General features: G+C 44.2%; 1 protein-coding gene across 5 annotated transcripts in view; it reads right to left on the reverse strand.

The window, feature by feature from the left end:
* The window catches only part of KDM5B (lysine demethylase 5B), a 50,067-nt gene that overhangs the window by 23,807 nt on the left and 3,598 nt on the right, over positions 1–22,662 (reverse strand). For 3 of the 5 annotated variants that reach the window (XM_023534745.1, XM_023534746.1, XM_023534744.1), the window contains exons 2-7: positions 10,194–10,271; positions 8,726–8,848; positions 7,629–7,799; positions 3,320–3,454; positions 1,682–1,778; positions 449–558 (exon numbers count right to left, since the gene is read on the reverse strand). In XM_023534745.1, the coding sequence (XP_023390513.1) occupies positions 449–558; positions 1,682–1,778; positions 3,320–3,454; positions 7,629–7,799; positions 8,726–8,848; positions 10,194–10,271 (714 nt within the window). Of the gene's footprint in view, positions 1–448; positions 559–1,681; positions 1,779–3,319; positions 3,455–7,628; positions 7,800–8,725; positions 8,849–10,193; positions 10,272–11,733; positions 11,758–22,185; positions 22,500–22,662 lie in introns of those variants that run through there. The other 2 variants (XM_011367286.2, XM_023534747.1) reach the window with 2 other exon arrangements.

Here is a 22,662-nt window from a genome sequence, read left to right on the forward strand (position 1 = left end):
ACTGTTGACGAGCCACTCACTGGGCTCTCGAAGGGGCAGAGGACCACGGCACCCACGTCCTCGGACGCCCAGGCTCCCCGCGCTCGGCCCTGCCTCGCCTTCCCTCCCACCCCCACTCCTCTTCCCTTCCCTGCTGCAAGGCTGGGAAACATCGACCTGCGTTTGGACCCAGCCCTCGGCTCACCTGGAGGAGGGCTAGCGACAGACCAGCAACCCCGCAGACCACCCAGCGCAGCGCCGTTCACTGCTCACCTGGGCTCCAGGGGGACGGCTCTCAGGGTCCCGGGCACCGCTGCTGTGCCCGTAACGCGCTCGTGCGCGTCCCCGTTTACACACCGACACTGTGGACTGACATGAAAGGGTCTCCGCCTTGTCGGGCACCCCGCCAGCACTGCCAAGGCGCACGAAAGCACACCCCTGGGCAAAGTATCGAGAGATGTCAACTCACAGCACTGGTGGTTTTTTTCGGCCGACTCTTGGGCTTCTCCCTCTCACTCTCCACAGTGAGCTCTTTCCTCTCCGGGGGTTCTTGCTTGATGCCGCTCCTCATTTCTTTCTCTGCGAGAGGCACCCCCAGTTAGCTCTTCCTCTGGGCCAGTCTCCTCAGCTTCCTCCTGCCCTTGTCACCTCCCTCCACACACACCCCGGACACGAACGTGACTTCCTATTTCTTTTCACTGGCAGCAGCAGTGCTCAGTGTTCCTGTGTATGGACAAGGGCTTGGTGCTGGTGACTTTATGACAAAATGCAAACTCTCGCACCGTCTAAAATCCAAGATGGAGGCTCCTCTGGTTTGTATGCATTTAAAAAAGGAGCTGAAGACACAGTCTTTGTAAGACTGAGATGTGTACGGCAGTAAGCACATTCCTCTTGGCTCTGAGATGGCCGATCCCCACCACACCCCCACATCACAGATCACCTCCCGGGACCTGAGGTGCCTGGCCTCACCATCCGCCTGGTTCCAGGACTTTCGGCTAAAACACTGGCTATCAATTAATGAAGCCTGTAGGAGGCACTGTGTGAAACGCTTTCCATGAAGTATTTAATCCTCTGCAACAAACCTGTTTCGAAGAACATCACTAAGAGAGCACAACTAGTGAGCGGCTGAGCCAGGACTCAGGTCCGTATTTTTAAAAACCCACCTACTTTCCATCACACTGTGCTGCTTTTCCACCACCCACAAGCTCGCTAACTGTTTCATCTGTACGTGGCTCACCTACCTACGCAGGACACACGGCTTCCCTGACAGAACCCCGAACCTACCTCCCAGTGACTGGCATCATGCAGAGGTCAGGCCAGCAACTACCAACTAGAATTCAGATTCAGAAAGTATGTCTGCCCACCACGCTAAAATGCTAAAATAAATCGATCAGACATTTAGTCAAAGGCACCTATGCTTTTCGCAAATCACTTCTTTCCCACAAATGCCAATGAACTACATTTCGAAGCAGCAACTAGCAAGAGCCGAGAAGCCCGATCGCGTTTCCGAAACGCAGAGACTCATCTGCTTCCCTCCCCTCGCGGTCACTGAACTATGAGGAGGACGGGAATGTACTGCGATTTTACTTCTCAAGGCCCAATCCGGGAATTAGTACGTGACGGTCGCTCCGAAGTTTTCTTAATTAACAGTTACTTTTATTTACTTGTTCCTGCTTTCCCGTTCATGGATGAACTGTCTTACCATTTTCACATTTTAGAGTTGGGCAACCCATTCGACGTCTCAGGTTATGAGTTCTGGCTTCTGTTGTCTCTTCTGGTTCTATTTTAATATTCATGGCCTTTAAAAAAAGTTGTCATATACATGATTATCTCCTGAAAAAAAATCTTCTAAAATCCAAATGGAATCTCACGGCAATTATAACCCTATAAATTGTCTTACTAATAATAGAGCATTCAAAACATACTTCTCTCTCCCCTCTGGAGAGAGATCTCACCCTTAAGGGTGCCGCTGCTTAAGGAGTAGATGAGGAATCTCAGAGATGTTCTCGTTTCGATGGGTCAGAACACAGGGAAAGGTGAACGGATCAGGAACAAACCCAAACTGAAAGCAGCTCTCGCTTTCCCAGCTGCCCTCTACCCCGAGGCTTTCTTAAGTCGTCACAAACCCCAACCCTAGCAGCTGTGGTCACAGCATAATTCCACTGGCCTGGAAGAGTTTGCTGGCTTCTCCCAAAGTCTGTCAGCACCCACGGCAAACTCAGCTTCCACGACAATTTGCCGTGAATTCTGTCAGTAAACCGCTACACTGTTAGCCACATGGCTAAACTGTCCAGGATCCCCCTCTCATCGAAGGCCCGTGTAAGCGAGTCTCAGCTGCCATTATTTTTTAAATGTATTTTTCCCTTACAGTTGATACACACCCACTATTTCTTGAACTGCTAATACTTATCATAAAGCGAAACAATCTTTGTGGTCTACCACACCAAGTGTCCATTTCTTCGTGTGTGTTCGTGCTTATGTCCAATCGGACCTCCCTCCCAGGTGACATCACCGCCACCAGCGTCCACAGCACTGGGGCATGACTTACACATGTACAGATCAAGATGTGCTTAAACAAGAGCTGCCTTTGACTAATGAAACTTTAATTTTAAGCCTGCTTATGGGCTTCAAATGACCCATATTTCCCTATTCAGAGACACTCTCCAGTTTAGAAAAATGGAGCCACTACGTTTTCCGTGTCTCTCATTTACTTACGTGAGAAACAATTCTTATTTACCCATGTCCCCAGGAAACAAAATGGCTTTCCCCATCCTCACCAGTGATTACTAAGCAACCACAGACGGCCGCAGCAGGGCTTCCAGCTCCAGCCCGGCCCGCTGGCCCCGAGACCCCGGCTCCCGCAGCCTTCGCGCCTCCGAGGGACCAGGCCGGGGCGCCCCCCGGCAGAAGAGTCTCACAGCAAACGACCCTCACGGTCTGTCGCGCCTCTGGAGCTCGCCTCGTCTTCCCCGCTCGGGGCTCGGGGCTCGGGGCTCGGGGCTCTCCCTGCCCAGGTCGCACAGTTATTCTGCCTGAGCGTGAATGTTTCCCACAGACTCCATATTCCTTTTCGGGAAGCCTGAGAGAAACGGCTTTCGCTACCTTCTAACCTCTGTCTTGCAAGAAACAGTTCTTTCCCACAGAAGCCCCAGCTTCGCATCTCCTAGGCTTCCCGACCCGCGAACACTGGCCGACTTCGCGAGGGCAACAGGCGAACCAAGCCAGGCTGCTACCGGGCCGGCTGCTGCAGCTCGCTCCCGTACCCCCGAAAGCACAGCCCCCCGAGTGCGCGTCACCAACTGTGGGAGAAAGCCAGCATCAGGCAGAGCTGGGCGCTCACCTCCGCCCTCATGCGCTTCGCTCGGCGGGCCGGGGGGCACGTCTCTGAGGGTGGCACAGACTGTCTCTGGGGAATGTCGTGGGGCTTGTACTCCTTGTCCTTTGTGTCTGTGGCCAGGTTTGGCTTCTGCAGACACTAGAAACAAAACACAATTGTACTGAATCATTTCCCCTCTTTTTCAATCTTAGAAAATTTCATGGAACGTTTTGCAAGGTATTATTTTACATTATTTACATACATACGTTAACAGGTCTGAAACCTTTCAAGTCTACGTAAACAAAAATACCTGCAGCTGCCAATCATACACGCGTGCACGGCACCTTAAAAAATTTCAACAAGTGCATGGTGGTGCTTCGAGTCATCTGTTAACGTCATCAGTCGTAAGAGGCCACAGTGGGCGCAAGGCACTGCCGACGAGCCAGCTGCAACCACCGATCCCCGAAGCCCCAGCCGTCGCAAAGGGCCCTAAAAGTTTCCAAAGTAACTTTCCATATTCAAAATATCTCGTTTTTAAAGTGTTCAGGTCAATACAGAATCCAACAGATTTTCTAAACTGTGCAATCCTGTAGTTTAAGTCGCAACGCTCTATTAGCGAAAGGGATCATCCGAACTGAGAAAACAGGTCGCCTGACTCGAGTGCTCTCCCTCGTGCGGGCTTCCCACGAAGTCTCACTCGCAAGGCCAGGCTGTCGCCGGGGAAGGGGGCCCACAGCAACCACTCTGGCTTCGATCAGACGAGAGCCTCATCTTGCTCGTTTTTCTTTTTAGTTTGATTCTAAACTCGTCGAGAGAGGGTGTTTAATGCCAGTACAAAACACAGTGACTTCAAATTACTACCACTAAATCTAGTATTGACGTCCACCCCTTCATGAGCAAACCCACGAATGTCACAAAGCAGCACTTTTCAAAAAAGCAGGTAACATTCCAAAATGTTACCACTTAGAGGTATCTCACACTTACATCATCTATACTTGGAATAAGATACACTGCAGCAGCCCCTCCCAGCATCGTTACTGCCAGTCTCACCAACACACCTGGCTCCCCCTCCGTACGTGCGCGGGAAGAACCCGAGGGCGGCAGAAGAACCGAAAGCACCTAACCAGCAACTGTCCTAACAAAATCGACGTCTAACGTTTACAAAATACGACGTGTTATAAAAAACACTGTACTGCTACAGACTAATTCTCTAAACAATTACTACGCCGACCACTGGTTCCACCACCTATAAATATTACACTTCCCGATTATTCTAATTAAACCCACGCATAGAAAGATCTGGAAGTGTTAATTTGGTGTCGAATGTTGCCCTCCACTCTGTACCGCGTCCTCTAGTGAGCATTCAGGGTGCGCTTAGTGGAAGCTTGCATGGCGAATGGGAATAAAACCTGTCTGTCACCTAAATTAACCTTTTCTAAGTACTATATGAACTTTCTATTTGAGACCTAGAAGTATGTGATTGTAGAGATACAACTGAGCTGAATCACAGAAATTTTATTAAGTGGGTGGCCAGAAATTCCAACATTACATACGTAGCCCTATCTACCATTAGTCTAAATGGTCCCACAATCTATGGTCTGCTGCTGGGTTTTACGAGGACTTTAGAGACCTAAGGTGAAATCAAGCTCAGAAGCTTTTTAGGATATAGATATGAAGAGGCTGATTATTTTATTCTAAACCACAATCGAAAACACACCTGAAGTTTGCTTTATGTGTAATGCTATCACACACAGACTCTCGAATGTTAACCCTTTGAGAAACTGGGACTGAAGTTCACCGCTATCACCACACCGTAATGACAGCACCCTACAGAGATGGAGCAACCCCTTACGCCGCCTGAAAACGTGGGGCCGCACGACGGGCCTCGGTGCTGTACACCGCACGCCGCTTCGCTCGCCTCCAGCTCCGCAGAGCTTGTGCGTAGTTCGCCCGTCTCCACAAGTCGTTCATCGTGCATCATTTTATTTCTTAATGTCAAGACTTTAGTTTTTAGAGCAGTTTCAGGTTTATAGCAGCTGAGAGTCCCCACGTGCTCCCTGCCCCCACACGTGCACAGCTTCACCCACTACCGACGCCCCCCCAACCACAGCAGTGGTGCGTTTGCTCCAAGTGACAGACCCACATGCACACATCACCTTCACTCAGTCTGTAGCTGACGTCAGGGCTCACTCCTGGTGTTGCGCATTCTACGGGTTTGGACAAACGTGACAGGACCTGTGTCCACCATCGCGATGTCATCCAGTCGGTCGTTCCACTGCCCTAAATGTCCTCCCCGCTCCTACTCACCCTTCTCTCCCAGCCCCGCCCCGGCAATCCTCATCTTTTTCCTGTCTCCACAGTTTTTCCCTTTCCAGAATGTCACAGAATTAGAACCGCACATTATGTGTCGCCTTTCGCACTGGCTTCGATCACTTTTGATGTGCACTTCAAGTTCCTCCCTGTCTCTGCATGGCTTGCCGGCTCCCTTCTTTCTAGTGCTGAGTAACACCCCATTGTCTGAAGGCACCAGTTTATCCGTTCAGCTACTGAATAACGGACCTGCTATAAACAGCCTCATGCAGGCTTTTGTGTTAACCTGAGTTTCCAACTCCTTGGGGTAAACACCAGGGCACGCAATTGAGTATGTTTCCTTTTCTAGCAAACCTCCAACTGTCTTCCTAAGGGGCTGCACCATCTGCACCACCGCCACCAGCAGTGGTGGGAGCTCCTGCTGCTCCACATCCTCCCAGCACCCGTGTCGTCGGTGTCTGGACTTTGGCTGTTCTAACAGAGGTGTAGTGACAGCTCATTGTTATTTTCCACTCTTCAAAAATATATGTATTCCAATTCACCTTTCCTCTAAGAATTTTCAAAAATCAGAAATGAACATAAAAATTTATGTACAAAAAATGCCCACCACGGTATCATTATAAAAATTAGAGCCAACCTAAATATTCTTAGGGGAAATCAAATGGAGACCCGGCTATGCAAGTGGAATGCCATGGAGTCATTGAAAACACTATCTTCGAAAACATTCAGTGACTTGGCAAACGCTCGTGATATGTTAGGAGAACAGAAAAGGACACAATACATAGACGAAGAACGCATTCCCAGTTTTTCTGCATGTGCACAAAAAAAGCCTGGGGGGCGAGGGGGAGCAGGTGAGAGGATTAGGAGTGATTTTCTCTTCACTATACTTTCCTTTGTTTTTAAATTTTCTACGGTGAACATGTATCAGTGCCCAGAATATACCGGGCATACAGGAGGCCCCTCAACATCGACCTGTGTTGCAGACACGTCTGTGAAGGGTCCCTTAAACACCCGTTCCTCACTCGGCTGAGTGCTTATGTGTCGTCAGCTACGACAACAGCTGCCTCTGTAAGGGCAGATGTTTCTAGAACGCTGCAGCCGGTGAGGCAGGCGGATGCTCCCATTCCCCTCACTCACGGCATCGGAGGGGCATGTTCTTCCTGGCTGAAAAGCGAGCTCACCTGGAGTCGAGAGCGGGGAAGGCACGCCACTGCGGAGGTCGACAGGTTTAAGCAGTGCAGACGGTATACATCGGTATCGAGACAGGTCTGATTACTGGTCGATCCCTGAACCTACACCATTACCTCGCTGCCTCTCTACGGCACAGTAAAAGTTCTGAAAATCAGAGCTCACTGCTCTGAGAGTAACTCGAAGGGTGTAAATGGGTCATGACACTCTTTTTCTACCAGGGCCTTGAAGTAAGTGGGAAGTTTCTATAACACTGTTTAATTAGAACAGAAGTTTTTATCTAAATAATTTGGCAAATACCATCTTTGTAAGGAAACAAACGTGGCTGGCTACAAAGAAACAATTAGAGGAGGGACCCGCGAGCTAAACAGGAAGGATCACCTGGTCCCCTACCCTTTACCAGCGTCCTATCTGAAATCGCCTTGGGGATCTCAGCGGGCAGGAGAGAACAGGTAGGCGAGCTGTTTCACACGCTGCCCGCTCGTGTGACAACTAGGACTACATCAAGGAGCGAGCGAGTGCAGAAGCGCGAGCCACAACGAGCAGACAAGGATCGACTCCTCGCTGCAAGGAAGGGACATCCACAGAGAGAAGTTAATGGATTCCGGCTTGTGGCAGCAAAAGTCTGTTTCCTCTACGACCTTCTCCACCCCCAAAACAAACTTCCAAATATGGCTGCTCTCAAAACAGAAAAAAACAACACTGGCAAAAAAAGTCAAAGACAAGGTTCTGTCAACAGCTTCATCACACAAAGTTTTCTCACACATCATCAAGGCTTTTCACTCCCCCCGAACAAGCAGTGACATGCGACGGGGAAAGGCTGGCCCGCACTCACCCTCAGACTGTCCCCAGACAGGAACAGGTTGTAGGGGTTGAGGATTCGCTCGTAATGCCCTCGGATATGGGAGCCCACAGCTTTGCCAGGAGCAAAACCCATCTTGGTGGCAATTTTGGTCCATTTTCTATCCTTGCAAACAACTGCAAATCCACCTTCTTCTGCAACTAACTGTTAAATAAAATGGCAAAAGAAATTAGATGTCAAATATGCGGTGACAGAAAGAAATCCAACTATGGGCGGTGAACACAATGCAACGTATACATGTATGCCTTTCTGCGGAATCGTACACCTGAAACTTACTGGATTTCATTAACCAATGTCACCATAATAAAAAAATGATAATTAGGAAAATAAATCAGAAATATCTATATGAAAACCACTTCTAATTCCCTCGTGCCTACATGTGATTCCAAGAACAAACTGTTCGTGGCTGAGGTAATCCTTTAAAAATACATTTTCCAGGTCAAAAGAAAATATACACGCACTACTCTTTTTAAGCTAGACAATTTAAACACTGCTTCTAACGGAGTGGTCCATAAACACTTTGCACCCTGCAAAATCTACCTGTTTCCCAAAGCAGTGAAAATTTTCTGGAAGGAAGAACTAGATTAACAATGAAATCTCTAATTTAAAAAAAGGGTCCAACTCGGTGACTCTTATAAGCCTCCACAAACTAAAGAGCAGGAAGGACAGGTGCATGGGTGGAGGAAAGGGTGCTGGCTTCAGACTGGAGTGGCCCTGAAGCTAAGGTGCTGCATTATGACAGCCTTTTAGCTTGGCCAGCTTTCTCTCTGGGCCTCACTTGTCTCATCTGTAATAAAAGAGAATGGAATAACTTACAGAGCCATTGTAAAGTTTTAAAATGACCCAAAAAAAGAAAGAAAGAAAAAAGAAAAAGAAAAACAAACAGGTGACAGCAAAATATTTCATCAGATGAGGCTTTCAGATGTGAGAAGCAGGGCCAGTCATTAAACTGAATGGAGAATTCCATCTTACGTATTTTATACAATTAAGTTTTTTTTCAAGGCAAAGAAGACACATCCGCGCCGTCAGAACAGTTATTAAGTGAGAGAGGGTAGCCATTAGTTTTTTACCTTATTAAGCTGAAACAAGTCCAAGATCTTCCTTTCCACATGCGGAATTTTCAGAGTACTTCCCTGCAACTCCCAGTACTTTGCAATCTGATCCAGGAAATTCAATTTTACACGAGTTTGAGCCTAAACGATAAAGAAGTGAGTTTTAATATTACCCAGCTAATTTTGAAGCTCCTGCCTATTACCTGAACGTGTGGTATTTTCGTTCTTAGAATATGTAAGTGCAATGCCACTTCTGAATTTGATAGAGAAACTGGAAAAATATAAAAATTAAACTGGTTAAATAATTACACATTAACTCAACACAAATTTAGTACCACGTGCCAGGCAAAAAGTCAAACTCTCGGGAAACCCTCCAATGGCGTAAGCGGGCGCCGGGGGAGAGAGATGTCTCGGATTCAGAGTACTCGCGAGCACAGTTTTGTTACTGGTTAAATCCATGTGACAAGTTAGCTCCTGTTCACCCCCCTTGGCCTTTTTATAATTTGGGTACTTTAAAGGCCTGCTCTTTCGAAGCACAGATTTTCTTATCTGCTCAAACACAAATTTAAAAACAGGTTGACAATAGTGTTTCTATATTAATATTAATGTCCTGATAACGTAAAGATAACAGAAAACTAGGAAAACTCTCTTAAATGTTATTCCTTTAACAGATCATTACTGCCGCCTACAAGTAATTAAAAAAATTTGTCACTTTCTTTTCCTCTCCTTGTAAAAAGATGGTTTTAGTTTGAACTCGCACAAGACCCACACTGACATCAACGTGCAGACGGTCCCAAACATGTTCCGAGACCACAGTTGGTGCCCGTCTCCTGTCTTTCAAGCTCAACTTGAAAACACGTGGACCAGGTGCTATTTCCACCAACGGCCACAGAATTACAGTGGACACACGTTCGACTTACGTTCAAGACGTGTGCTTGGTACAGAGAAATGAAAGATGGTTTGGTTCAATATGACGATCGGATGAGCAAAACACGAACCGCAAAACCCTGTCAGTGACCCAAGCCTTATCCACCCTGTACTGTAGGGTTTTAGCAGCGCAGAAAATGGAGAGACATTACCTCTTCTCTAGAGAATCCCCTGCATTTCTCACTCCTTCTTGGGCAATTAAAGTGTTATTAAGTCTAAGTGAAAGTATATATTTGGAAGAAAATTAGAGCTGAAGAGTCTTTTACTTTAGATAGTTCTCAAAGTACATTCCTCCCAAAACCTAAATTCTAGTGGCTGTCATCTAAACTTAAGATTTAAATAAATGAATTAACAGGCTGACAATAAGTGACAAAAACCAGTGTTTTTAATGAAATCTGGTTTGCTGCAAAGGCCTTATTGCCATTTGATTTCCTGTGATTATCGATTATTGGCCATAGTCTAGCTTCACTAAAACCACTAGGTTTGTGATGGAGCCTCTTCAAAAAGGCCCCTCTGGAATACAGAATACAGGCACCAGGGCAGCGGTTGAAGACGTTACCTCCAATTCATTCAGCCTCTGGATACGTGGAGTAAAATGAAGTTTGTCGACATCACATGCAAATGGCGGCTGCCAATCCTAAGGAAAAAGCAAAAGCTTTTATTAGAAGAATTTGTAATTCTAACATTTAACAAATTGTTTTAAAATTAAAACCCCGGGTTACATAAATCACACGTTATCTCTAACCAGTCAAACAAAACGGAACATAGGGTAGTTTCTCAATCTATTTTCCACCAGAACAGAACACAGACAAGGACCCTTCCCCACGGGGGTGACACATCTTGCACACACCCCCCTCTTTACAACCTTCCAACTGAGCAATGTCACTGAGCCGTGACCTCGTTGGAAAAAAATCAGACTTAGGAGAAAGAGTCTTTGACTTCTCTGTTCCATAAAATTATCTTTCTTTTTACAAAATAGCTATATCAATGCAAATTCTCTATAAACTACATCTATACATTTACACACACACACACACCCCAGTTACATTAGTTTTTATCGTAAAATTGAGGATAAGTTCTTCTGTGGGAGGAAAAGAAAAATAGCAGGACATCCAAAACCCATTTTAAGAATCACCTTGAACAATATCTCCTGATATAAGTTCTTAGAAAAACTGCTGTCATGAGGAAATGATCAGACAAGAAGAAAAACACGTACGAACTGTTACTGCAAGCGGAGGGAACTGCAAACAACTCAAATGTCCACGACAAGGGGACAGTTAAAGGCACAGAAACTACGCTGTGTTGATGGGTCTAGAGTTTCACTCTGGAATAATGAGAAAATCCTGGAGACGGGCAGTGGTGGTGGCTGTGAACTTGCTCAATGCCGCCGAACTGTGGTTACAATGGTAAATTTTGTATTACATGTATTTTAACATGAAAAAGCAAAAAAGAAAAAAAAGGACAGTTTGTGCTGTGGCAGAGCTCTATTTATTGACATTGAACGATTTTCCTTCCATATGCTGAGGAAAAGGGCAACAGGCTACGTATGGAAGAGAAAAAGAAAACTGGGCAGCTGGCACAGCAGAGCGGGTGACGGTGCTGGTCTCCCGTGGCAGGATCGCAGCTGATTTTCTTTTGGTTCCTGACCCATTTAAATGCAATAAAACATTAAATACCTTAAGTACCCATTAAATAATAAGTAACTTCATATTGAGAGAAAAAGTTAATACCAGGATGTTCACAGACTTTTTACCCAATCGTATACCTAGAAATTCATGCTAAGAAAAGAAGGCGCTCAGAGTCAACAAAATACACATATGAAATTAATTGCAGTATTGTGTCAGGATGATTTGCATGGCATTATAAGAACATTGAATACTATGCAGCATTTTAAAATACTAGATTGAGAGAGAGAGATCGTACCAATAAATAAGGGGAAAAAAACAAAACACAGAAAAGTGGGCAAATTGTATCAACAGTTAGCAGGAAAAAATGGTCATCGTAAAAAGACTGATGTCCAGCTTCACACAAAATTCAGGAAATACACAAGATCCCCTTGTTTTTGCCCACCAGTTTAGCAAGATTAAAATTCTACGTACCACCAGCATCAGCGACCTGTCAGGGCACGCATGGCCTGACAGCCAGTGCACTGTTTTTGAGGGCAAGTAGAAAGCGTCAGATTTTTAAAGGCCCACTGACCCAGCAACTTCTCTGGTAGGAATTGACTCCACAAATATTTATTACCACTCACATCAAGATACAGGCACAAAAAAATTCACTGCAGAATTGTCTGAACTTAAAACCTTAACATCAGTGGAGAATAAGCTAAATAAATGTTGGTACATCTGTAAATAACAAAATACTCTGCAGCTAAAATAAAGGAGAAAAGATCTAAATGTCTCAAATATAGGAAGATACCCAAGACTGGACGAGTAACAAACTAAACATGTAGAATCTCCGTAATGGTATTACAAACGGTATTACAAACCCGTAAGTTTCACAGCTGTTCATAAGAGGAAGGGGGAAGCAGTTACTTTTATTTCAGATCTATACTAAATGTATCACTATTGATTGCTTTTAGTTTAAAAGTAAAACAAAGTTTCGTTTTAGGACAGCAAGACTTAGGTAAAAATGCCCAAATAGCAATGCCTCATAAAAACACTGTTAAAAAAGACTACTTTTGGCCATACTTTTTTTAAAAGGGAAAAAGCAGATTACAAATTCGTACAGAGCTATTTACTACCACACCAAAAACAAAGAAAAAAAATTTTTTACTGGCAGCGTTAACTGTTTAAGAAGGCAATTACAGATAAGGCTTTGAGTGTTTCCTATCCCGCCCCCCTCCAGAAAAGACTGGCTGACGTTTCAATGCCAGTGGCATAGTAAGTACCCTTGGTCAATAAACTTCAGAATACTACCTACCACACTTCATCCTGGTCAAAAAGGTGAAAGTAATTTATTTTTGTTTAGATAAAGAAAGCAATGTGTTTTGTTGCGCAAAATACAATGTAACAAACAGAAATCACATTGCTTAACATTCTACCTGCAGACTAAGACTACACTGCTCAGAGCTCTGCTCTCTGATACCTTACAAATCTGTAGGCTTTCTAAAATGAACTGGTCTTCTATGGCCATGCCACTCTGAACGTGCCCGACCTCGTCTGATCTTAGAAGCTAAAGCAGGATCGGGTCTGGTTAGTGCTTGGAAGGGAGACCACCTGGCGTTAAAAAATAACAATAAAATAAAATAAAATAAAATGAACTGATCTGGGTTCAAGGTGAGACCAAAAACATATCAAAGCTAGCATGTCAGAATATACAAGTAAATGATTAAATACTGTCCAAATGGCCTGGAGATTTTATAAACTAAGACTTATGGGTAATGTATAATGATAGCCTATTTAATCAAATATTCCTGCTGATCCCAAAACACAATGATATAGAAATAAATTTCATCTCATCTATAAAGTTTTATGAATTACGATGAGCTGTCTTTGCATGTATGCATATGTGTGTGTCTGTATGTTATGTAATTTATGCTTACTTTAGCCCGAAGCTTTTTCAAATAACATTAATCCTAAAAATGAAGCATCGAAAGGAAAACAATCCTCCATATCTGTCCCTAAGAATGTTCACACAGTAGGTATAATATACTTAAAGAAACTGTTTCATTAAACACAGATCGCTCAAAACTTTGTCTCCTCTTCTGGTTATAAAGAATGAGAGAAAATGGGATAAATGTCATTCAGTTTTGACAATTTGTCAGCTGCAAAGCTTTATTCCAATAAAAGAATTACATATTATCTGCAATGCACACTGCGTCATGTTAAAACTAAGATATCCTTGGCAAAGTCAGATCTCATTGGGCCGTGACTTTTACGGGCGGGGGCTGGGGGGTGGCATTCAAAGAAGGCAAGGGTCATAACAAGGCCTCCAAGAGGTAAAAATTTCTAAACAGGAAAATAACTCTCTAATTAAGTAGCCAAACAGACAATGAATGAAAACCTCCACTTAGAAACACTGTCATAATTTTTGGTTTGACACATCTAAGTATCTGAAAGGGATACATCATACGATCTAACCAAGACTTTTAGCCTCTACCAATAGTCACTGAATGGGACCAATTGCAATTTCGGGTCTTTCTCCCCTACGGCACTTGTAACTCTTGCAAATGTTACTTCAATATACCATGTTATGCTCACATAGCTATACTGCTAGTTTTTCCCACAAGGAAATTATTTATTAAGTAGCTTGAGTCTGTTTTCCTTCCTACCTAGGATCCTGGTGAGGAAAAGACAGTTTTTGGTAGAAAACTGAGGCTGTGAAGGTGAAGACAAGATTATATACCTTCAGAAAGGTTCCAAAATGGTTTGTCAGGGGAAGAGGTTTAGAAAAGAGGCTGGACGCTGCCACTTCGCCTTCCCTCAGCAACACCCGAAGCTACCTGGGCACTAAGGGCGGGGTCGGTCAAACACCCCCCAACCCTAACTCGAGGCTTCATGAGAACTGTCAACACGTGCTGTAGTGCTTCCCACACTGGTCACTCTTGGAGATTCAAAACCAACGCCAGGAAAACGACAGTAATGACACTAAAAACCAGCCTGAGCCTCAGAGAAGACACTAAAAGGCTGCAAAAACCTTTGCTTTGCTTGCTGTTCTTCCATGTAAAGACACATCTGCAATCAAATTAAAAAAAAAAAGTGAACAGTAAGTCATACATTTCAGTAGGTGTAAACATTTAAGAGCTATGTAGTCTTGCTGCAATTAAGATACATCAACTGTAAGTCTAACATCGAAAGTAGAAATGATTTTAGAACGTGTATGATCCCTAACGGCCACATTTGAAGGAGAAGACTGAAGCTCGAACCTGAACTAGAATTGCTAGGAAGCTGCTCTGGTTTCCCCACTGCCGGACCCTTTAATACCGCCACAGGCCACCTGCCAGGCTCTTCCTGTGCTCTCATCCTGACCACGCTTCAGGGCTCGACCTCCTGGCGGAAAGCGAAGAGGGTGCGAATACACAGGCGTGCTCAGTTCAGGGTGGCAGGTAAACAGTTCTTACCTCCAAGGGTCTCAGACCACGCTGTGTGCTGTAGAGACAGCACTAGCAGAACTGTCTTATTTCTTTCGCGTTTATTGCCACAGTCAATGATCGATATGATTTAACCCCAAATGATGAGGAATTGCGGCCTAATAAAACTGGTCCTCATCTGAATGGCTGCCTGAGAGCAGCGGGACACACACCATAACAACCCAAGTCTTCCAGAAGGTTTTGCAGCTATGTCTAGAGATGACACTTAAGAAAATCATCATCATGAAGTTATGTAAGTATGAAACACTGACTCAACAAGCCTGCTTTCCTTGGCTTCCAGCACATTTCCTGCAGCCTCCAAATAGATCCTCTTCCGTCCTTAAACGCTGGTGTTTCTGGGTTCCGCATGATCCTCATACTCATTCTACACCCCTACTTCGTCCCTAACCCTGCCCTCACCCAAAGCATTCCCAGACACTGCAGGCGGCCCCTCCCCCACACTCCGCCGCCCCCATTCCCCAGCGCCCACGTGGCCAGTCACCCTGGACCCTAACCCATCATGCACACGTACCGTACGACCCGCTGCAGATCCCCCACCAGGAGCTGTGAGTTCCTTTAACTCGAAGGGTTTAATTCATTTCTAAGACCCTAGAATCTTAACGCAATGCCTGGACTCACTGGCATGTCAATAAACGTTCTGAATTAAACCCACAACCAATCCCCAAGGACCCAATTCACTTCTGCATTCACCAGAGCTGAGCAAAAAAAAAAAAAAAAAAAGAATCCTCGTTTCCTGCAGTAGAGTGAAGAATTTCTATTATTTCGAAGTCAACAGGTAAGAGAAGTCTGTACACTAACAGCTGCCTGACGCTTGCCGGGAAATAACCTGAGCCAGGAGTTGTCGCACCCAGCTGACCTTCACCATGAGCAGAGGGGCTGCTCAAGCTGGAGCGCCGGGACCCACAGCGGGACCCACAGCGGGACCCGCAGCGCTCAGGGAGCCGGAGGAGGCGGCAGTTTCCTTAGCGACGAGCCAGCCGACCCTCAGCAGGTGAGGCTAGCTCGTACACATGAGTAACTGAAAGGACGAGGGATATGGTTTATTGAAAATTTAATGAATACGTTTTACAGACAAATAGACAAGAGACATGGTGTGCCGCCATCACACACGTGCGCCTCACTGTTTCATCGATTCTCCCGCCACTGTGTTTAGATGGCCAGGAAGAAACGAGAGAAACCAGTCTCCTTCCCGCAAGGCTGGAGGGGAAATGGGACATGCTGGCCAACTCGTGGGCTCTGTGAGGGGGTCACTGTGCATCAGAAGGAAGAACAATGAATTTGGAAGTAAAAGGCCATGGTTTGGAACTCCCCAAACTGTCCCTTAAAAGCTGGGATGCTTAGACAAGTCACTTAACTTCTCCCAGCAGTTTATCTCGAAAAGTGTCCTACCCTAGCAACTAAAATGGAACACACACCAGAAGCCAAATGTTTTGATTCCTACTCTAGTATTTTTTCCATGAAATTTCTATTCTCTTACAATTTTCATTTCCTAGCTAGCTAATATCGACCTCCAAAACCAAATTATCTTGGATCCTAAATTCTAAACCCTGTACCTTTCGAAGAATCTGGAGTAATTATTTATTATACAAAAAGGGATGTACTTTATAAATGGAAAGGAAAAGCCACAGGTTAACAGTGAAAAAAGGAGTTAGAGGAACCCAGAAGAATGGCTGCCGTAAAGTACAATTTTCTAAAGCTCCAAACCCACACCCTACCTACACACATCCCCGATGCCAACCTCCCACTGGAAAATCTGGGGGCTGTCCTCAATTTGTTGAAAATGCATCATAAGATCAGATAAGAGCCTCTCTGGGAGGGAGAAAAAAAAAAAAAAAAGCTTAGATACCTGGAATTTCACAAAATGAAGGTTACACTCCCCAAAATCTCTTTACAGAACCCTCCCATCTCTATCCCCTCACCCCTCGATCCACAAAGAAAACATGACAGCATAGGCCCCAAGAGACTCCAAGATCCTGCTCTCTTCGTCTGTCCCCTTCGAGTAAGCACTGGCGAGGGCGAGATGTGACCATCTGGTTTACGTACCACCCCGGGATGAGCTGGTACAACCACAACGCAAGTGGGAGGATCTTGCCTTAAAGACCTTGTAATTATGTGGTTTTGATAGGGGTTTGTTCTTTGTTTCTGGAATTATGAGATTAGAGTACTTCGTAAAGTTCTGGTATCTGTATTGTATCCTCAGAGGAACATGTGCTTCATAAAAGCTCCAAGCAAGTGTTCAGAACACACAGGAATTTAGACTTTAGTTCTCTGAACATTACAATTTGGTCAAGCTGGCAAGCATTATTAACAGGAATGCACAAAAGTCTGCCTATAGCCACATACAGCACAGCTGGGAAGAAAAAAATACTCAACAGAGATTTAAAACTCAGTATGTCCCCCACCCCTCCCAAAAAATGCTCGGTATACACATGACTGGAGAGGGCTTTAGCACATCTAGGAAGCCATCTGGGGTAAAGTGCCTGATTCAAGACAAAACAAAACACCACACTACTACATTATCTATGGGTCTACCTAAGAGGCGATGTTATGAGCTCCAATACACGATGTATTTGGACAAAACATTGGAGAACACATACAGGTTTGTACGATTATATAGAAGTTCTAATTAGCTTTTTAAAAAAGTTTATTAGTGAAAAATACAATATAATCTGGCTGTGTCCTGAGGATCACCTCTTCTCTACTTCCTCCCCCACCCTGCCACTTTGCAAATAAGATAATTGTAGAATATTCAAAACTCAATGTATTTACCCTCCTCTCAGGCAAGCATTGGTATTATTTAAATTATATTAGGATGTAATGCCCTCCAATTGTAGGGCTTCCACAGGATCAAAGCCATTCCACACTAGGGGAAATTAAAATAATTTTAAATACTTCTTAGCACTTAACACAAAGCTCACCAAATACATATTCTTTCTTGCCTGTATACAACACTAAACAAGACACGCAAAACACATGTGAACCTGCAAATTTTCTGAAATAATTTGTTAACACCTCTACCTGAAACTGTTTTATCCCACTAATTTTTGAAAACGTCCAAGTACAGAAAAGCTTCATCCAAACCCACAGAAGAATTAGAATCTGTATATCTTAGTTTGATGCAAAGTGGGCTTTTTGATTTTTCGAGTTTCACTTTTTTAAAATCCCTTCACTGTAAGGGAAAACGAGGGACACGTATTTGACGCTAACTCTGTCTCACTAAATCTGTCCCCAGACTCTTAGCACTGAGCAAATACGCTTTGGGATTTAAGCTCTGTGCAAGCCATCAATTAATTAATCTGGACGGCAGCCCGAGGTCAGTGTCAGATCCCCTTATAGATGACGAGGCATAGGTCTGAGAAAAATGACTTTGTCCAAGGTCATGATGGAATCAGGTTCTAGACGCTATCCACTTATTTTTTAAAATCTAGGAAACACGGACTCTTTCCTTTTACATAATAGAGAAACTAACTTTCAAATATTCGTAAAAATCCACACGCCCTCCTTGATAAAGCTTACTTTTATCCCGGCAAAACAGTCCGAAAAATTTCACATATTGTAAAATAAAAGATTACCGAGTGAAACGGAATCGACAAGTTCTAAAAAGCCATTCGTTACGTGATCTTCCGCCTGGACGTGTTCAGTCTCCCATCTCAGAAAGGAAGCTATTATTTGGGGGGCGGGGAAGGAAGTCCTTTGATTTTAAGGGATTATTGACAGAAAATATTTGTCGATAACCTGACTTTTAAATTGAATAGCTCGTTTTGGACACTTGACACCATCACGTAAATGTTAAGCAGCAACTCTGCCGAGACAGCCTGAAACAGCCTGCGCCATCGAGGCCGGCGGTGGCCCTACCCGCCTGACCGCCAACTCTCAGGGCCGTTCGAGTCGCTTCCCTGAAACCCCCTTTCCGGAAACGGACCTCTACCTCCTGGCTGGTCCTGACCCCCAGCCGTTCTGCTGCAAGTCTGGCAGGCAGGGACACGAGCAGCAGGGTGCGGAGAACGCTCTCCGCCCGCCGCCAGCCTCCGTGGGCCGAGGGTCGGTCTGAAGATGGTCCAGTTTCTACACAGCTTCCAGCAGACGTGTAGTGAAGCCACAAAGCCACTGACTAAAACTGAGAGATGCAATCTCATCGGAACCGGACAGTGACCGTCACTCACCGAAGGCTGGAACCTCAGTCTCAGTTGCACAGACTGGCTCAGACCCTGAGCAGGACGCAGGCTAGGCCGAGGTGCTCTCCATAACTGAAGGCCAGAGTCCTCCACCCGCTCTGCGCTCCGTCCTCTCATATCCAGGAAAACAGCTAAAGGGGCTACATTCTTTATGCTTACGCGTACGCTTGAATGTTTTCATAAAAAAAATTTATTTTACACCCTGTAATGGCTCTGGCAGAAGAAAGTAACTGGTCTTTACATTCAGAAAGAAAGCTTAAATGATTTAAAAAATAAAACAGATGAACAGATGGGAAAACTCTAGGCCATGGTCTAAAAAGGCAAAGTTTTAAGAGGAATGATCTACGATTAAAGATTTGAAATGTTAAAAAAAAAAAAAAAAGGAAAGAAAAGAAAACCAGAAGGCACTAAGTCGAAGTCCACACCTTTGTTCCAAACATGTCACAATTGCAGAACAGAAGTGTCACTGCCCTCGAGGCAGCTTGTCGTCAATCTGGTTCCTAAACTTGAAAGTATAAAAAAGCTAACTCATCATGGAACTCATCTAATAGTTAATGACCCCAAAAAAGAACATTTCGGAAGAATTTTTGGAGGTGCACAAAAGTAACATCTTATTTAATTTTCTCTTTAATCTCATGCTAGAACACAGCAGTTAAAACTTAAGAAATCTTCGTCAGGCTGCATACAATTGTCGAGTCTAAAATAAGTTTCTCACAACTCAGATTTAAAGTCTAGTTCTAAGTTCCTCAAAGTTTAAGTACTCCGAAGTATGTGGGAGAGCGCAGTGCTATGGCTTTCCCAAAGCATCGCTCCGCCCACCCACTTGCCCCAAGGGACTCCCTGCTTAGCCTCTGGTGATGCCTCTTCAAGTGACCCCAATCTTACAGAAACTTCTGAAAGGAAAGTATAGACAGCCTTTCAGTTCCCGACATTCCACCTGTTTTTTTTTTTGTTTTTGAGGCTGGCAATGATCTTCTGCACTTAAAACAGGTAACAGTAACACAATCTCCAGAGAATAACTAATTCTCTTAGAAAGGCGGAGGGGAACCCACACCACCAGCTCGATACAAACCAACTGTGCAAAGAGGAAGGGAAGGTTTTTCTAGGTGATTCGTTTTTTAAACCTATGATGGCCTTTAGAAAGAGTACACAGTAGGCTTCGTGGAACCGAAATCCAGGCACCCAATCAGCGCTTTCATTCTGGGGCGTGAGCTCCCGTTCTCTCTCTCCATACTCAAACTTTAACGCGGTCCAAATAAGACACAAGAGGTTACAAAAGTCTACAAAAAGATGCAATTTACAGCACATAAACCAGATTTTTTAAAAATCTAGTTTACAAGGAAATTTTTTGCCGTTCTAAAAGAAAATGCTCTCATTGATGGATTTTTGTCTGCCTATATTAAAGTATCCAAAACATCCTGAACTTGGTTATTGTCCCCAAGTTAAACAAATAATTTTACTACCAATCTGTGAACCAGAAATACTCTCCAAAACATCATAAAGAAAATCAAGTACCCTAGACACAAAGAATGAAATCGGAAATTACTAATTTTCTCTAATTTTTGTTGTGTTTCTCAATAATAATTCCAGCCCTAGCTTTACTATAGAACACTTATCAACAGTTTCACAGGCAACTGTTTTCATTTTGCTCTTTAAAAAGGTTTAGATTGCATGTTTAAAAACAAATACTATAATCACAGGAAGGGAAATTTTTCCAGTAGGGAAGGGATGTGGATCTTTAGCTGCCTCGGTCTATTTGTATTATCACTCACATTCCGTTCTAAAAGTCTGTTAGGTTTGTTGATTAGTTCACTAAGAGTATAACTAGATGGATTCGTCCGTGGCTCCCATGTGACCAATTTACCAATGGCAATGTCGAGTTTAGCTAAACATCCTTACAAAAAGACTACAACAAACGAAGTTTGTTTTTGCTTTAAGGCTCTCTTTCAAATTGGAACTGTAGGACTTAATCCAGCCTCCTACACCAGACGAGAAAGAAAATGATTTTCTTCTGAGCAGTGCAGTCCTAAATTTGCCTTGAAAAGTAGTTACAGATAGGTATGGGGTTTCTTTTGGGGGTGATGAAAATGTTCTGACACCAACTGTGGTGATGCTTGTACAACTATGGTGAAAACACTTATAAAAAAAAACTACTGAATTGCATAATTTAAACTAATGAACTGTATGGTATATGAATAATATGTCAATAAAGCTGTCGTTTAAAAAAAATACATAAGTTCTCCATTCACTCCAGGATGTTTCCATTGATAAGCCTTTCCTCCAAATGTTAAGGGTATAAGGTGACCAAAGAATCACAACTAAAGAAAAATTTCATGATAGATACCAAAGAAACAGGAAAAACAAAGAAGGTTGAGCCAACATCAATAAAACCTTAATCTCCATAATCAAGGCTGGAAAGAGAGTGAGTTCACAGCACTAACACCTCCCTTATACCAAGAAGGGATTAAGTTCCTACCTGTTCCTAAGGGTGGAACCAACAGGCTCACTCATAGATGCTGACTGTATTATAACACTTTTAAAAAGTGTTACACTTTGCCAATAAAGACTAAGGGATCAAACTAAAGACCAGAGGAAGTTAAAGTTGAAAAAGCGTGTCTACTATGCCATCTGGGGTTTGACTTAAATCCCCGACTTCTGGACACTGCCAAAGAAGACATCTGTGGCATCGAGCTACCTGGGGCCAAATGTTAGATGTCTGAGGTCAAAACCATCAATATGTTCCAAACAAACGTGGGAGACAAAAATGTATTTACTGAACAGTCAACTATTTTTTGCCTAATAGTTACACACCTAAAAGTAATCACCTCCAAATACCACAAAGTGGCATGGAAAATATAATTTGTCCTAAAAGAGACATTTAAGTACATGAAGGAGAAAATGAGAATTCATATTCTAAAGGCAGCAAAACCAGAAGTCAGGTTAATTGAAAGTTTAAAAAAAAAAAAAAAGCCCAGGAAACAAGCCTGATTATGCTACATACTTGACGTAATCTGAAACAAGGTTCATTTTTCTCTTGAAACTTTTAACTCAGGATTTGAGTAGTCGTCTTGATTTATTACCTGTTACCACATTTACCTTACTCTATTTCCACCAATTTCTGTGAAACTCAAGTTTTCAAAAGTAAAGCCGTTTCGGACCCTCACTGGTAACTACCGCTATGTAAATACCGTAATTAAAGAGACAAAGAACAAAAGAAGATAGAAATGCTGTCTAATTCTTCCCCTGACCTCCGAACAACAAAACGGAACTGACCCAACCCTCACCTTAATGCAGCCAATTGTATTCCAGGAACTTGGGGAGCAAAAATCACCTAGAAACGCGGGCATCAGAGAGCCATCGCCACGGAGCACAGTTTCTACCTCTTGCTTTTGTTGCTTTATTTCAACTATATGAAACCACTTGTTCACAGCTTCTTGAAACAAAACACTTTTTAAGACAAAGAGTGTTTACATCGCCCAGGAAGCCTTTGTTCCCAAAAGACCCTTCTTCCAGAGCCCCAACTTCGGAAGGACGTCCCCTCTGATGCTGCCAACGACAGACGCCCCCGGACCCGGTCCGTCTGGCACAGGGGGCTGTTACACAAAGGAGGCGGCGACCCCGCACACAAAGGCGCCGACGGCGCGGCTCTCGGAGCCGCTGCCTCGACTCCCCGGCTGGGCCGCGCCGGGTCCCGCGCCCGATACAAAATGGTGGCCCGCGTCGCCCGCGGCTCCGAGGGGGACCGACCAGCCCCTCGTGCG

Source organism: Pteropus vampyrus, unplaced genomic scaffold (assembly GCF_000151845.1).
Source record: "Pteropus vampyrus isolate Shadow unplaced genomic scaffold, Pvam_2.0 Scaffold131, whole genome shotgun sequence".
NCBI lineage: Eukaryota > Metazoa > Chordata > Mammalia > Chiroptera > Pteropodidae > Pteropus > Pteropus vampyrus.